The sequence below is a fragment of the Amblyomma maculatum genome, chromosome 11 (genome assembly GCF_055883805.1).
Source record: "Amblyomma maculatum isolate TAMU_Amacu chromosome 11, ASM5588380v1, whole genome shotgun sequence".
Classification (NCBI taxonomy): domain Eukaryota; kingdom Metazoa; phylum Arthropoda; class Arachnida; order Ixodida; family Ixodidae; genus Amblyomma; species Amblyomma maculatum.
The window spans coordinates 19,246,602-19,264,625 of record NC_139354.1 but is presented as its reverse complement, the minus strand read 5'-3'; the positions used below and the strand labels follow the sequence as shown (position 1 = coordinate 19,264,625).

The 18,024-nt window shown below is 41.7% G+C and overlaps 1 protein-coding gene across 1 annotated transcript; it reads left to right on the top strand.

Moving 5' to 3' along the window:
• The first annotated feature begins 11 nt into the window (after positions 1–11).
• LOC146172990 (uncharacterized) lies at positions 12–16,348 on the top strand. The gene is made up of 18 exons (XM_084583625.1): positions 12–603; positions 1,141–1,218; positions 1,288–1,344; positions 1,421–1,554; positions 3,036–3,201; positions 4,140–4,226; positions 4,890–4,949; positions 5,857–5,933; positions 6,774–6,843; positions 6,961–7,041; positions 7,806–7,858; positions 10,973–11,039; positions 11,799–11,827; positions 12,262–12,331; positions 13,619–13,696; positions 14,046–14,108; positions 14,571–14,662; positions 15,770–16,348. The coding sequence occupies exons 1-18, from the start codon at positions 484–486 to the stop codon at positions 15,819–15,821; spliced, it is 1,434 nt and encodes a 477-aa protein (XP_084439751.1). The 5' UTR covers positions 12–483; the 3' UTR covers positions 15,822–16,348.
• The last annotated feature ends 1,676 nt before the right edge of the window (positions 16,349–18,024 follow it).

Genomic DNA, 18,024 nt, shown 5'->3' with positions numbered 1-18,024 from the left:
AAGTACCCGAAGGGTTCTTATTCCGGCTCCCAACGTAAACACGGAAATGCGGAAAAAGTCAGCGTATGTACTACTTCCGGTGTGTGTCGTATAATTGCATGCGTTCCCCTCATTACAAGCTCATTTAAATAAGCACTCAAGAGATACGCTGCCTATTTTAGGGAACATTGGAAACCTTATGGGGAAAACCGAACACCGAACCACTGACTGAAAATGTGGATAGTTCGCGACTTTCGAAAATGGCCGCGCGGTTTGTTTACGTTCGCGCAGCTGACGTCTATTTAGCCAAGCGGCGCGCGTAGACGATCGGCAGAGTAGCAGGAATTTGTGTCTACCGGTGTCTTCGTCAGGTCGCAGTCGGTCAACGCTCGCATTATGCATCTTATTACTCCTGCTCGCTGTACGTATCGCCGCAAAAGCCTCTCCGAGACATATCGGGCTACAGAGTACTGATGTGAGCGTCGTCAGTCCACAAGCATCAGAATGAGCAACTCGGACGAAGATGCCACAAAATCGGCTTCTAGTCGTGAAATCGGACGTCTGACGCACTCTGTGGAAGAGAGCATCGTCACGAAAGTCAACGAGCTGTCGTCGGCACTTCTTGTGAGTGATAGTTCGAATTTTATTGTAGTACTCGTGATCGGCGTGTGTGTGTGTGTGTGTGTGTGTGTGTGTGTGTGTGTGTGTGTGTGTGTGTGTGTGTGTGTGTGTTGTGGGTGGGTGGGTGCGCGGGTGCAGGGGGGGGGGGGGATGAATTGTTTACGGAGCGGAAAGTGGTTTGACGCTTGAGCCACAGTATGAGGAAATTAACGGACGAAGAATGTGTGAAAAGTCAGAGTGCCGCTGCAGTAGACGGCTGGAAATTAATTTCGGCCACTCGGGGTTCTCTTTAGTGACATCGCATAGCAAACGAACGTGTTTTTCATTTCTGCTCCATCCAAATACAGCCGCCGCGGCTGGGATTTGATCCGGTGTCCTCCTAGTCCGCGCGCCAAAGTCACTGTGGCAGGTGGTCGTATTACCAGAAAATAAATCCTTCCTCTCAGCAGTCACAGTTAGTACTTAGTACGTCCCAGCTTGTGGTCAGAGCGACGCCGATTCTGCGGAATTTTAGGGATAATTATTTTTTCATGTTTACAGGACACAAGTAACAACATCCACTGCTTAAACAGCAAAATTCAAGCCTACCGCCAGGAGCAAAGCGCTGCCGTTGAAGTGGTGAGCATACTTCGCTCTTTTCATCAAACTCACTGAGCTAACAAAAGCCATATATTCTCCTGTATGCAGCTCAAAGAAAATGTTGATGTTTGCCTCAGGCATATCAGCAGCAGAGAAGCAGTCACAGTAAGTTGAAATCACTCGGTTGAAATCGCCAAAGAAATGTATGCACAATTTGCTTGTTATCTTCTTGTCATATTAGCCCCAGCAGTTGTCGAGTGCACGGGACTCCCCGACCAATCCATGGCGCATGGTCCGAGACAAGGAAGCCACAATACTGGAACTGGAAAGAAGGAATGACCACTTAAAGTCAAAGCTTGAAAGTGCACAAGAAAAGTAAGCATCCACCCTGACTGTCAGTGTCAGAGTTTCCATGGCGCCTTTTTTCTTTCTTCATTGATTTATTGGAACACACAGTGCACTAACGAATAAAGAGAAGACATATTTTTTGCCTTCTCTTGCCGCAATTTTTTAGTGCTGGCCAACTTGGGGCAAAGAAAAGCCAAAAGTTGGCGATAACTGAAAAACCGTTGTTCTTTGTGTCTGAGCTGTCATCTATTAAGTTACTGTGAGGTCCATGAGGGTATGTATTCACCAAGGAGCTGTGGGTTGACGAGGGTGCCATTCATATATGGCATCCCAGTTTCTGACCAAAACTGTTACGCATGGGGCCTCAGAATGCAAGGTTATGGCACAATGGATCTTTAATGAGGAGATTTCGGCTTACATTATTGCACTGTTAGGAGTAAAGCCCCATATTTTGGAACTACCTCAACTCCTTCCTGCAGGCCGCCTAATTGGACATTGGACAGTGGCTAAGAAAACGGCAAAATAATAGTTTTTTCATCATTTTAACTCATCAGTACGCTAAAACCAGTTTGACTCAAAAACGGCACTGGACTAGGACGAATTTTTTTTTTAACTACGAAGCTTCCGAGAAAGCTGTATAGCTTTCCCTTGCAGCTGTATAGTGAGAACAATGGGGTGATAACATGCAGGAATGTCTTTGCGTCATTAACAAGAAGAAAAATGCAGCCAAAATTAGGTGTCTGTTTTCCTTTGAAGGTGGATCATAGGTTCTCCAAATGTTTTACTATATGGGGAGCCAAGAGTTCTAGGACACTTTATTTTTTTTCTCTAACTTCGTCTCAACTCTGATGTAGGCCTTTTAAGTGCACTGTTCTCTATTCTTGTATTGTTTGTTTGTTCATACAGTAAGCAGATAAAGGGAAGTGGGTCCTACGAGATAAATAAAAAGGCAGCCAGCTGCAACCGGCTACAAGGAAGACATAGGCGATATTTTTTTAGAGAGGGAGAATAACAATGTGATGATGTTATGACTGGAAGATAGCCGATTAAAATGTAGAAGAAAAAATGTGTTACCACGAGTGTCGCAAGATTGAGCAGCCATTACCATAGCTCAGTCGATAGAGCACGAGACTCAAAATCAGAGGTCGTGGAGATCTCATCGCTGGTGTATCATTGCTGTCGCCAAGAAATGATTGCTTTGCTATTTCAGATTGATCGACACCACAAAAAGTTTCCCTGTATTTGCTTTGATGTCGGTGGCTGTTGGCTTTTTTCAGATTCTTTGCTCAAAGGTAATTTGGTAGTCAAATTGGCTGTAAGAGCGCTTATCTCTATGCTCATCTTCCAACCAACCGGTATGGCTTCTGTTGAAGGTATTACGGTCGTCTTCCTGTGCTTCCTGTGCCCTGCTTTTGCTGCTAGATAGTCCACAACGCAATAAGCACCATTATAGGTTTTTTTTTTTTTTTTTTCGCTATGACCACGTAGCATGTCTTCTCTCACTGCAGGCTCAAAGAGAAGTCGGAGGAGCTATTGAATTCTTCTAGGCTCCTTTCAGAGAAATCTCAAGAAGCGTCTCTGCTCCAGGACAACCTGGCAGTAGCCGAGAGAAGGCTTGCTGAAAACCAGCGAGAAGTAGAGAGGGCAACATTGCGACTACGACACATTGAGGAGGTCAGTTTTTTGTGAAAACTGTATGAAATGAATTTGCATTGATCTGGGCTACTTGCATGATCGACTTTTAAATGTGTAATGTGTAGTCATTACACAGAGAAATTTCAGATAAGTAGTTGAATATTCGGTACATCATAAAAAGTTATGGACATCCAAATTTCATCTTTACTGGCTTCTAATGTTTAGAAATGTAAAAGAGTGGCATAGTTATATGGAGAAAAATTCTATTACTCGCAGAATAAAATTTGTTAGGGTGGTATCTTAACGTGCAAAAACAGCAAGACTACATGAATATCCAGGCAGCCAGGCAGTAAATCAACAAAATTCAATATCATTTCGTCACCTGTAGTGTGACATACGGCCATTGAAAATTTAAGTTTTTTATTGCCAAGGCAAAGTTTCACAAATTCTGGACTTTTGAGGCTTCCTGTATCTCCAACAGTTGACACTTTGATTTTGCCTTGGGAGGTGATTTGGAGAACTCAGCTCAAGTAATACTGTGGGAATTTTTGATATATTTTTGCGGGCTGAGACGATAAGTGTGGCTAGCTCATTACTTCAAGCATGAAGGGGAGTGTAAGAGTGGAAGCGTGGGCGAGTTGGTGATGGTTCAATTGGTGCATAGCGCTAAAAAGACAAGGACACAGCGAGACACACAGCGCCCGTCCTGTGTGTCTCGCTGTGTCCTTGTCTTTTTAGCGCTATGCACCAATTCAAGGGAGTGTAAAAGTTGGAACTAAGATAAGTATTTGCAATGCGCTCGACATTGACAAGACCAAAGGGTTTGCTTAAATGAGTCGAACATTTGAATCAGATGAGTTTAAATTAGTGAGATTGCACTGCATTGCATTTGTCTCTGTTGTGTAAAATATGCTGGACATATAACTCCACTGATCTTGTATTTTATGTAATGTTAAAATACATGCTTTTGTGCCCAGGATTTTGAAAAGAAAGCAGCCCGAATGAAAAGCGAGCTTGGCCACATGGAGCAGGAACTTCTTGCCGAGAGAGAAAGACATTCATCGGTGCGTTCACTGATGGCTTGTGGAGAAGTTTGGTGTGATAGTTGATGCGAGACATTTGAGGAATGTTTCTAGACCTTTTTTTTTCTTCTAGGCAGCATGTATCTGGTGCTGGGTGATATTTTTGGCTTGCTTGTAATTGTAAAATAAATTGTGTTTAACTCTTATGCAATACTGCAGTTCTCTATGGCTACACCTGCTTAACTGCATTTTTTTTCCATATGTTTATTTCAGGGAATCGCTATTTGTCTTTGTTTTCTTGTGCAATTATTTCAGTTTTAAAACTTAGAGAGAAAGTACGTACTGCATGGAGGCATTCTGGGCATTGAATGTTCAACAACTGTTGATTACAAACTTTTGCAATGAAGCTTTTTATTGCCTGTGGGTTTTTACAGTCATTAATATTTACTTCTGCTTCATGTCACTTCACACAAACTAGGTTGATTCCATCTCATTTTTTAATTGTGCTCCACCATGTTTTTGAGCAACGTGTGAGAGTGTGCGGTTCTAGAAAACGTTGTATAATGTGAAAACTCTGAAGAATGAGGGTTTGTGTGGCCAAATTTTGCCCATTGGTTGCTTCTTGGATGCTGTCTGATCACTTTCAAGGTGTGGCTCATTGTCACGTCTTGCAAACCTCACATTCTCCACATGCCTTCTCCACAGAGTCTGCAAAGTCTTCAGCGAGAATTGAAACAGGTGCACCTTGAATCAAGCTCATGGCAGGTGAGTAAACGCTGCGTATCTATCCTAGCTATCTTTCTTTTGTTCATTTAGTGAGTCTCCAGTTCGCTTGCTCATCCACTGCCTTGCTGAATTGCTAGCCCACTTTTTACTCGCTAATTTTATTCTCTTAACTCACTCACTTGCTCATGCTCTCGCTCCCACACTTGCCTGTCCACTCATTTCCTCATTCACTCACTTGCTCTTCAATCGTTCGTTCATTCACTTGCTCCCCCACTCACTTGCCCACTCAGTCACTCACATATTCATTAACTTTCATGGTCTCTCTCACGTTCACAGTAACTCACACCACTTGGGGGCAGGATTTTGGCACGATTCCAGTCAAATAGCCAGTCGGTTGTTCTTGAGCAGTCAATGATTTAATCCCGCTCATCCAGTCAATGAACCTGTTTGTCCTTTGTCATAGGTAATTACTCTTAACAGACGGAACATTGTGGCCCTGTCTGCCCACCTGACTCTCTGCTGGTGCTGCGCCAACCTAAGAAGCTCTCTCTTATGTGCTGTTCATGACCATTTCCTGTTTCTAGGGCTAGGCCACCGTTAGCACTTCATTGCTCCCTAAGCCACTCTGGTCTTCTTTTGCTGCCTCTTAAAGTCACTTCTATCACTTTCCTTTCCACTGTGTCGTCTAAGTTTTATCTCAAGCCTGCGAATAGAAAATGAGTAAAGATGGTGACGATAAGTGCTGATAAGTGAAATGCCATCTCTGGTCTTTTTAAGGTATGTCTGGGAGTGGGTGCACTCATATGGCGCATACGGTGCCTATCTAGCCATCGCTTATTTGCTCTGCAGGATCACTCAAAGCAACCTAATTTCATGTCCCGTGCAAATACTAACAGTTAGAGAGGTGTATGCAGCACAGGGTGAGCAGTTTCTGTGTACGTTACAGGAGCGTTACATGCGAGAAAAGCAGAAGACGTCACAACTGTCTGAAGAACTTGCACAGTCAACCACCCAGCTCCAGAGGTAGGTGAAATGGTGCAGGCGGTTCCTCCCACCTCTCTATTTTTTTTTTTATTTTTTTTTGTGACATATTCTTAATCCCCGATATAGTTTTGATGTAGGTGAAAAGCAAGGTGTCCATGTGCTGTGCGATATCAGTGTACATTAAGAAACCTCAGGTGGATGGAATTTCTGGAGCCCTCCACTAGACTATCTGCGTAGTCTGAGTTTCATTGGGTCGTTAAACCCAATAAATTCGAAACAAACTTTTTCGTTCCGCTCAATTGGCTCTACTACGCTTTAGTCAGTGTGGCTAGGTATTGATTTTGTAGGGGATTTTTTTCTTAGTGCTGAAATCTCTTGCAGTGTAGATTGTCCTGTTCTCAGTTACCATTTGTTGTTGTTCCTTCTTGCTGCGCTGCTGTATCAGTCATAACAATTTTAAATTTTTTCGTATTAGGGGGCTTATTAATAATTTTGTATATTCTTGTCTGCTGTTGATCTCTTTCATAATGTATGCGCTGAAGTAAACTGAGTATACTAGTACTAAATGCGATATATCTAACTGGCCGGTGCATTTCTGAATGGTGTATTTATTGTTTTATGCTTTTCTAGTACTTGTGAAATTGGTAATATTTTACATTTTGAAATTTAAACCAGTGCAGCCATTGTCCACATGTTTCTGGTATGGAATCCCATCAAGGACGTTCAGCATTAACTTTGCTGAAAGGTGTACTGTGTTGAAGTGACTGCCCTGACAGATTTTTTTTTTTCCCGGAATGAGTGTTCTGAGTGCAGTAACGTTTGTATGCTAGAAACAGTGCGCTGATCTCTGGTTGATATGTCTCATCATCCATCTTCCAGGCACCAAAAATTGGAAGGCAATAGAAGTGTTGATGATGCTGACACCTCTGATGGAAAGAACATCTCAAAGGTGGGCATGCATTTCATTTGAGTGGCTGTTTTTTTTTGTACTCTTTATGTTTCATATTGTAATAAAGTGCTGCAATATTCTTTTTTTTTTTCTGTTCTTTCTGATGTCCCAAACCAGAATGCAGAGTTGGAAGACCTGAGGATTAAATATGATGCCTTAAAGAAGGAACTGGTGCAACTGAAGAAGAAAATGGCCCAGGCATGGAATTTGTCTCGTTTCTCTGTATTATGGGGCCATCTTAATCGTAACTTGCCTCGTTTTTCATCATTGTAAGGTGCAACTCACTCCATTCCATCAGGGCTGCATTCAGCTATGTATTTGAAAATTTATTTAGCTGCATGACCATGCCAGAAGAAGTAACTATGCAACGACACCCCTTAAGCTCTAAATCTGTTAGGTGAGAGGAACCCTCGTCTTCAACTTTTGATACCTTTTGGGGTCTTTAAGGCTGCCATAAGGTTCCATCGTACTGCTGGGTTTCAGACGCTATTGCTTTGTTACCTATGAAGTAGATGCCGCATAACTCATGACAGGTGATGTCATCTCTACAGCAGTATGTTTGTGTTGAGGGACCAGTTGCATTGTAATGGATAATATGTTTCTACAGTCATATTTTTAGAACAAGCAGTCTCGGGAAGGAAAAGATTATGTAAGGCAAGCTGTCGAGCCTAATGCATGCCATCATAGGACGTTCACAACTTTTGAATGTTAAAATGGGTGCTTTAGGGAGTGCCGAATGAAGATACATGCAAAAGCAGTTTTTCCAGGGTTTTTTATTGAGAACGAGCCATTTTTTAGCTGCAGCATTTTGTTCTAAAGCTTTGCTACTCAGTAGGTGTTTTTTCTTACCCAAATTATGTGTCTCAGACATTATGCAGGAAATCTTCAGATACTGTAACTCTGATTCTCTGCCAATTACTCTGTGGGGTAATTCTTTGCTGCCGTGCATTGTTTACCCGCAGAACACAAGTGCTCATGCCTCGTCTAAGGTTGCCTACCCCGAGGAGCTCAACAGGTGAGGTTTTCTGACCTCTTGAATGCATGTATTCACTCTTTTAGACAGATAGTCATTTTGAACTTTTTCGCATGCTGATAGAACAACTGAGTGCACTATGTTGGTGGCTATGTACATTGTTGGGGTAGTCACATGGGTTGGGTTACTATAGGAATGAGCATTATTAGGCATTGCGGCAAATGCAGGTTGATGCTTTTGAGGACAGCTTATCTAATGCTTCCCACCATGCTTACGGTGTTAACATTGCCTGGTTTGGTATGGCTTGTACTTAATTCGATATGGAGCTGGGCCAGTTAGCTAGGTAACTTTTGTAGTGAATGCTACACTGCGGTAGGTTTTCAAGCCATCGGCATGGCACCGTGTTACCGTGGAAGACAAAGAAGAAGACGGAGGAGAACAAAAAGAAAAAGAAAAAAGAAAAAGGAGCCAACAAAGAAAAAGAAGAAGTAAAAAAGAGAATAAAAAAAAAGAAGGAAAAGAAGACAGATAACTTAGTAGTTGGTAGAGGCGAACGAAAACAGCGAGTTGCGAGGACAGAAGGTTTCTTTCTAACGTGACGGCGGTGTGCTCTAGAGTTCGACGTAGAGACAATGTCATACCACTAGAAGTCTTCTACACCCGAATGAGAATGGTCAACGACGAGTGGCAAATGGGGTGCTCACTCTTGAAGTGATTCCCCTATGGCATGAATAAAGCTGAAACCATAGAGTAAACTATTAGTATGCGCAAAAGCCATGCCTTTACTTTCAAGCCGAACCTAAGCGTAGTCATGCAGATTACTTTTGCGTAACTCCAGGTTTAGCCACAAGCTAAACCACAGCTAATGTTTTCGTTGTTGATGCAAGACCAGCTATAGATAGCAGTTCACTTCAGTTCGAGAGAACTGCAATTAGTCCTAATATTTGTTTAATGGATCTCTCATGTTTTGTACCATACTCGTACCTTTAGTATGAGTATGGTTTTATATGCCATACATAGCAGCCTTCTCCGGGGCTTGATAGCTTATCTGGGGCTTTTACTGAGCCCTATAGGCATTTTACGGATTAGCAGAATTCAATGTGTTTGTGCAAATACAAACTTACATAATCAAAAGGAAAGCAGATTATGTAAACTTAGATGCAGAGAGAGAAACATCATGTAGTTATAAGGACACTTCAAAATGTACGGTATACAGGTACAGCATAATGTATATATGCTGCTGTAGTTCAGTAAAAGGAGATTTCAGTTCTTCAAGTGTTGCTCACATTTTTATAATTATTTTGTGCAATTTAGGTAATGTCATTTGAACATGAATAACATGGGAACACTATATATTTAATACAGCCAGCCTGTAAGAAAATACTTTGTTCCACTTCACAAGTTTTAGTGGACTCTGGCATGTACATACTTCTATTCCATACCATTTATATTATAGTTTACAGAGTTTGTAGCCTAGCCTTCTTCATGCAAATAGTAGGGTAACTTATATTAGATGAATTCCCTTTGTTGCTAAACGATGTCTTGCATTCCATGTTTAGTTGATGTAAAAGAGTGTTTATCTTTTTCGTTATTTGTTACATGTTATTTGTTGGTGTTTTATATGTGTGGCGTGAAATACACTGGAACTGAAGTACTGAGAAAGGTGTGCTTCTGAGGGGAGTAAAAACCATAAAGTTCAATGTTTGCAGATTACCACACTTCAGTGGACTGCGAAGCATGGCAGTGTTTAAGTGAAAACCTTTATAAGTGACAGTCTTTATAGAGAGCTGCACTGTGGGGCGTAAGTCTAGCTTTATTTTTCCTTCTTTGAAAGGTACACTGAGGACAAATAGCTGACCTTTACCGATGAGCTACTGTGTTTTAATCTTACAAAAACCTGTCTTTCTGAAAATGGACTTTTGTAGCCTAGAAAATATGAGGAAATGACTGGAAGGTGTCATTATTAATGATTGATTGAGCAAGTAAAATATGTGCACCAATACCAATTTCTGAGCATCAATCCCAGAGGGTGCGCTGCTCTTTTGTGCAATTCAAAACAGTAGAAACATTTTTTTTTAATAAGGACGTAATGAGTTTGAACCACCTGATCAGACGATGTATAAATCTGATTTTCTCACCTATATACGCATCTGTTGTTGAAGGATGAACATCAATATGTGCAGAAAGGGCCAGAGGGTCATTTTTTAACTCTGAATTATAACTCAAGTGGCAGATCCGTGGTGCATGTCTATAATTCTGTCGGGCGTGAATTTAGATCGGTTGGGGGGAAAGTTGTCAAAATTTAACAATTTTCTGAGGAGTATGCGTGATTGGATACAAAAATCCAACCTTCTTTCCCAACTGATTATGCTTATTCTGTTAGTTATTCAGATACCATCATTTCCTTTTCTTCAATATTTGTGGAAATTGTGCATTGTACAGTGGAAATTTTATAGTGCTAAGGTCAGGACCAGAAATGTGGGTGTTGTGCCTGAAGGGGACAACTGACTAAATTCAATATTGATTAAATCAAATTTATTGCATTTGAATGGAAGTATTGCTTTCATTTAAGTAGATACTGAAACAAAACGTAAATTTTTTCACCTACAGTTTAATACAGAGTTGCCAGGAATCGCACAGGACATAAAAGAAAAGTTAAGCAGCCTGTACTTGTAGGCTAGTTGGTTTAAAACAGTGCAAGGATGCGAACAAAGAAGATGACGCAACATCATATGTTGTGTCCTGTTCTGTCTTTGTCTGCGTTCTTTGTGTTGTCTTAATTGCGTACACATCTGTAGTGAAAACTTGTTGTGAAGTACCAGACATGACTGTCATTGAAGTCTTGTGAAGGATGTCTGAACGTGGTCTCTGTTCACTTTAAGCGCTGTTACAGTGTAGCATATCCTAGAACATTGGCCTTCATTTCATTACCAAGCCACATTTCTTTGAAATTTGTGCCCTGTATCGTGCTGCTGCCAGTGATTAGCGTTAACCTTTTGTTTGCATGCAGTTGACGCAGTTGATATGCATGAGGCAGTGATCGTCTGACAGAAAGAATTTCCCTAGTGCAATGCCTTCGGGAATTATGTGCGAATATTCTTTTTAATCATGACTAGCAGAGTGTAATGTCTTGCTTGCCCGATATTTGCTTTGAAGGCTGATTCTTGAGAAGAGAGACATAGAGGAGGTCTGCCTCAGCTTTGATCGCAAGTTTCAAAAACAGGTGAGTTATCACGTTGACTTGTGGACCTTTGAGCATCACTCGGGCTGTGCCTGGATGTTCGTAAGGGCATGTATGTTGTGGACTGGGAAAAAAGAAAAATTGGGGAAACTTAATTTCCTTTCTTAAGGCTATGTATGATGTGACAGCATTAATCTCCTCTTGCACGTTCTCATTTGCATACATGCACTTTGCTACTCGCTTATTTAGTAGTTTCTTAATTTGCGCCTCAATTGTTCCACTCAAATTCATTAGCCTACAATTGTAAGATAACACATTATATATGAAAGACCACCCGACAGATATAATGCACCGCTTTAACCAAGCCATACGAACATGCCTGCGTGACCAAGGTGCAGCGTGTCGAATTCAGTATCCAAGGGTACTGGATGGCTGGATTTCAATTTCGCCCTCCCATCTCAAAAGCGAAGCCCGAGTTGGCAGCTCCTGACAACTCAGCCATAATGTGGTCTTGTGATGCCACATCACCCGGCAACCAGCCAGTGCATGGCTATGCCACCTGCCAGCTACCACCTGTCATAGCCATTTCCGTGAGGTTTCGCGCAACGCCGACACCGTTTTTGGGCGAATGGGGCCTTTAATGCTATCGCCTGAGTAGCAGCATTACTGGAGTCGGTTTTCTTGAAAGATTCAAAGTACTGCTTGCAGGACTTGCTGCAGGAATAAAGACCCAATAGTGGAAAACCAGCTGAACATCTGTTCCTGCAATGTGTCATGCTGTGACAATTTTTTTTCTTCCAGACCCAGCTAGTGAAGAGCTTAGATCAAAAGTAAGTACACCTCCACCGATTGGAAATGCTCTGTGACAAGATGCTGTCGTGATCTTTGTTCAAGAACTGCTTGAAATGAGAGGAATTTTCTTCGCATGTGTGCGTAATACAGTAAAATTTCCAATTTTCTGCCCGCATTTTATGTTATAGATTTATTGCCAAATTTACTCTGCGCTTGATGTAGTGGAATGAGAAACGAAGTGTAAGGGAGTTTCATTTGGTGTATTTTCTAATGCACTATCATGTTGCCAGCCATTGACAGAGAACCCTGTAGCAAAAAAATAGTATTGAGCCTGCGTTTTAGTGCTAGTCTTTACAAATGTATGCTTGCTGTTAAGTAGCACCAATTTGGCCATGTTCATCTCATGGTTATGCTTAACCTTAAACTTTGTTTATCTTGGAGTAATCAGTGTTCTGTACTGTTTCATCTTCAGGCTGAAGGAATCGCAGCTGAAGGTTGAAGGGCTGGCTCAAGCAAAACTAGAAAAGCAGAAGGGCTACCAGGTAACCTAATTTTGCATGAATTTTACAGCTTGTGCAGCTATTTTATTAATTGAACCGTCCTGTGATAACCTAACAAGCCCAGCAACATATGATGTGTTAAGCTATCCTTGTCTTGAAGTTGCTGCCGTCACTGAACGTGTATATACTGGCAGTCCCTATTACAGTCAAGTGGTTCCTGCTGCTTTGTGTTCATGTGAAGATGAATGTACGCAGGAAAAAACATGAATTAAGGTTTAGTGAATGCTGGTATGCTGGTATGTGCACTCAGGAAAACCAGTAATCTAAAGTGTGCTATCACGAGAGCGTTATGTCGGTATTGTTAAAGGTTAGTAATGCAGCTGTAACGAATGAGGGGTGATCTGGACGCCATGTATAACGAAGGCACTATAGCTCTTCGCACCCAATAACTGAGAGCATTGACACTTGTTAATTAGACAAGGAAAATGGTACCCGGATGGCACGAGCTGTTACATAACAGAGAGGACATGTGTGCTCAGAGCCTTGCACTATGACTTGCGGAGGAAATCGTTGGTACTTTATTTTTGCATTGCAAAGAGCAATGTTCCGCTCACTGTTTCGGAGCTTCAGGATACTACAGAATGTGCCACTATACTTTCCTTTCTGGCCAGTAGCTAACTCAGTGGTTTGTAATGACACTGAATGAGGAGCACTTGAACAAGTAGCCCAGCCTATTTTGAATGTGGCACAAGGCATGTACAGTGTTCTGCAACTTTATCTGAACCAATCTGAAAAATCCTCCTGCCTCAACCAAGGGCTCGTTTGTAGTCAAACCGAGTAGAAACCTTGTGCGTTGTTGACCCTTTTGTTGTGTAGTAAGTTTGACAGTGGTGATTACCTGGTTTGGCCATGAGCAATGCGATACCAAAACTGTCTGACGAGATTGAGGAAGCAGAAGACGCCAATGTCGATTTTTCAATAAAGAGCAGTGGTGGCGCCATCTAGCACCATTACGAAAAAGTGCCACGCTTGCCTCGGCTGTTAAGAGTCACGGCACTTTCTGCAACGACACCAGATGGCACCCCAACTGCCCTTTACCTGAAGCTCGGTGTTGGCGTCTTCTACTCTCCTAATCTCGTCGCAGATGATTCTGATTTCTCATCCTGCTGTAACTCCTAAAGAGGTCTACACTACTGAGTGGCCACCTTTTTTTTTTTTTTTGTTTCCTTCTTCTTAGCCTCAAATACAGCTGTGCAGCCGTGTACATATTGTAGCTATGCGGATTTGACCCAATGGAGGCTAATTATGGCAATTTCACTTTTTCCGCAGGATTTTGTCAAATACGTGGGCGAAAAGCTTGACTTGGTTGTTGGGCTGCTCTCAGTTCGGTCTGCCGACACATTTCAGGTCAGTGGATGTAGAGGTCGCCACTATTAATTTATAATGCCGCTAGTTGCTGGCTCCCTCTAGACGAGGTTTCTTGTATATGTACACCTACGGAATAAAAGGGGGCGTCTTCTCTCGTTCGGGAATCAGCTGGGCATCTGTTGTCACTTCTACGGTTCCTGCTTGTCCGGACGCGGGTCGTGACCGAGCCTTGCAACAGTGGGAAGGTTGAAAGTGGCTGCTGAAAGCAGTTATACTATACAGAATGCATTTTGCTGCATCTCTTAATGCCGTTCTGGAAATTCTAAATGCACTGAGTTCTCTTAACAGATTTTGTTTGTAACTACTCTTTGTGTTTTTGTCGTTGCAGGCCTTGTTTGCATCTGAACTTATTGAGAAGCGGCCACTAACTTTTCAGGTGGCGGAAATTAAGGTACACATTTTTTTACTAGGTATTTTGAGCACTAAATATTAGAACACAAATTTTTGGGGTTCATGCAGTAATTGAATTTCATAAAATCTGGTTCTGACGGTGTGAATGCTCTAACTACAACATTTATTGTTGAGTGCTACTGTGCTATTTGGCTTAGATTAAAGGCTTTCAGGAGAGGAATTGTATCAAAGTAATCGTCAAGGGGAAATTTAACTGTTGCGTCACATATCTGATCGTCCTATAATAACATTTGAATGGATGCATAACCTCTTGTAGTGAAAAAAGAATTTCATGCTTGTTCATGCAGAATGGTTACAATTTTTTGTGATTGCAGTTGATTTAAATTTTCTGTAATTGCATCCTTTGGTTTAAAAGTCATCATAACAGTCACATTCTTGCTTTCTATTAGCTATTAGCTGTCTAGAGAATAGAAAACTCACTTTTGGGTCGTAATCTTTTCAGAGTAAGTTTCATTGGATTTTGCAAGAGATTAGGTCCATATGTCTTGGTGAACTGGAGTCCAAAGCTCAGTCTGATTCACACCATTTGCATCTGTAAGTATGACTTTCGATTTTGCAAACTGCATGTCAGATATGAAACCAGGCGTGGCTGATGTCTTGTCTGTATTGTTTGTTGAAACTTTTCAATTCAGAGCATTTTGGGCAGGCAGGTCAGCACGGCTTTTAGCACTAAGAAGCAGCAGTAGAAAGAAAACAATACACACACGCTATACTTTGTCTCACAAGATATCTGCAGCACTGCGAAAGGCAGAGGAGGCCTTGCAATTGTTCTCCTAGGTGCCTCGCCCCTGCACACTATAATAGAGAATTGTGCTCTTACTGTCACCCCTGCTAATTTGGGGGTAGAGAGGTGCGTAGGAGCACAATTGCCTATTGTAGTGTGTGTGATCCTGATTGGAATGGGGTGCCTCTGCCTTTCGCAGTGCTGCAAACATGTTGTGGGACGAAGTATAAGTCACAAGGTCGTGCAGAGTGACTGTGGGGCCCGGTCCAGGAGTTGGGCTTATTTTGTAGCATCCTGAAGACATGAAGTGAGCTTTAGCTGATGACTTATTAGTACTAGTTCAGACAGAATACTGTTTCATCCACTCAACAAAAGTGGCCAGAGTATTGTGTACACAGGTTTTGTGCTTGCATAAGGCACCATAAAATTTTAATTTAATCTAATTTAACTATTTCATTCCATTTGATTGAGGGCCTTCATCACGAGTTGCATGGTGGGTGACTTGTGGCTGCTTGACAGTATCCAGGCTTGCAAATATACAACTGAATGTATTCACATATTTCAAGCAACAAAGTCGTGCATCGTGTTTTTTGAAGACTTCTTGCATCAGGAAAGCAGAGTCAGGCACCTTAATTTTGCCAACGTTTATTTGCCACAGAAATCGTATTGCTTCTAATGGTGTTTTTCTCCATTGTGTGCTGTACAAATTCTCCAGAAATTAGGGTTCATATTTTTCCTCTTCTTATCCGCAGTTGTGCTTGCTCATAGGGGGGAATTTGCGGTGAAATTGGTCAGACGCATGCGCCTCTTTGGCTGCATTTGTAAAATTGCAAATTTGATTGACGATATCATGCCTCAGAGTGTACCTTGTGACACTCATACTCGTGACGCTCGTGACACTGCATTCACTGTTGCAGCTGCACTGCTTCCGACACGAGGGGAAAGACCAGGCGGTCGGTGCACTCCTGAAACAATATCCTCCTGTTTTCTTGTGTATACCACCCATGGTGGACACATGTGATGTGTTCAGGTTGCAGCACGACTATTTCTTAACAGCGAGGAATCATACTTTTTTGATGAAACAGCGCAAAGGACGAGGATATAGACAGAAGACTCACACGGCACTGTGTCATCGTCTTCCATCTATGTCCTCATTTTTTCAGCTGTTTGGTCGAACACGATCAACCAACTAGCCAGCACCTCAACTCTTGAAAGTACACTTTTGTATCCGGAGCCTGATTCACAGGTATTGTAGGCTACTTTAGATAGGTGTGTGCTGTTGCATGGAATCAAATATTTATTTCTTCATTCTTGACACACAAAAAAATATGACACGCACAAACAAAATAAGAGAATCCAGGGTAGAATGAGAGGAAGAAGATGGCTACACGGTATGAATGAGCACTGAACAAGGGTAGACGAGGGAGCCTCAGTTCGCAAGTCGAGCCAACGTTTCTACAAGTGGACTTGTCTTCATCTGGGCAGCACGATCATACTGGCAGAAGTTCAAATATGCTTTTGCTTCCGAAGAAGAAAAGCTGGGGAAAGGGAAAGTGGGTGAGAAGAAAGTAGGTCAAGGAGAGAACTTGTACTTTCTTCTCCCCCACCCTCCCTCCCTTTTCCCTAGCTTTTCTTCTTCAGACACAAAAGCGCATTTAAACCCCTCCCGTGATGATTGTGCTGCCGAGGCGGAGACATGTCCACTCTGAAACGTGAAACGTTGGCTCAATTTGTGAACTGAAGCTCCCCCCCTCTACCCTTGTTCAGTGCTCTAAAAAAAATGAAGTTATCAAAATAAGTTCTTATGGAAAATTAATGGGAATGGTTTGATGCATTGCTAACACTTTGACTGCATTATAGTTGTGTAGAATAATTTCTTGCAAGAAATTTGGCTTTCTTTGTATTGCTAAAGAAATTGTGATGAGATTTTTCTTGGCAGTCCTTGTGTTGGACTTCTTTCTACTGTGATGTTTTTTGAAACCGTATCTGTTCCTTTGTTAGTGTGCCCCTTTTGGCCTCCCGTCATAGTGAATATTTATTGCTTTTTGTGTGTTGTCAGACTGTCTGCTCATTAATGTTGATAAGTGAGGCATTCCATATTATGTGTTTGGTTAAGGGTCAGTGCTTTCAAGGTGCCTGGGGATTTGCCATATGGGAAAGCACCTTGGAATCACACGTAGTGGATCAAAGTGTGTCTCATGAAGTTCACTCTTGTGATTGCCAGTTTTCAAGTGCACTCTTCTTGAACTGTAATTAAATACATACTACTGTGCACTTACAAGAATTATTACAAGTGTTAGGTGTGGAGATTTTCTTAGTATATATTTTACAGCAGTACATGCTATAAATACATATGGACTTGGTTTCTGTGGGATCACTTGGGCAAGGCAGTGTACTAGCCTTGCATTTTGAAGTAGGCTGACCTTGAGACATTTTTGTATAATTTTGTACCACTCTTTGTTGTGCTGTTGTAGGTGTAAATCTTCTGCATGTAGGAGGAAGCATCCAAGACACATAAATGCAGTTAAAGGGGTCACGAAAAGCTAAAAATTTAATTTACTAAAACTAAAACACATGCGTGAGCAGCAGGTATTTGATCAGTATTTTTCATATAGCAAGATATTTAAACTAGCTTCACTAACACTAAATCACTCTTACGTCTCTTGCTTACTCTCACTTCACTGCTTGTTCTTGTCCGCCTCTTCTTGCTGATGTCAACTAGGCCTTCTGGATGTGCCCAGTCATTTACTGCGCTGAAATGACGTATGAGGGTCGGGGGGGCGTGGGTGGGTGGGTGTTATCATAGTCTGTTTTCTTTATTTTCCTTTCTTGTCATGCGTTGAATGGAAGAGAGAGGAGTGCCATTTTCTTTCACCAACACCTTCGATATTAGTGATGCTATCTTAAAAATGTTTTTACATTAAAAATGTTTTTACATTGTTAAAACAATTGATTGACTATGGGTTGTTAATGCGCATTCTCTACTTTTAGTGAATAGCTTTTCATAGCCCATTTTCGAATTGTGTTTAGCTAAAAAGCCAGCATTTGTTGTGAAATTCCTGTTGGTTGACGACTTAGTGACGCCGTAACCACATGATCTGATGTGTGTAATTGAAACAATATACCGAGAATGATCAAGTACAACAGTGATAACGTTACTATACAATCACTC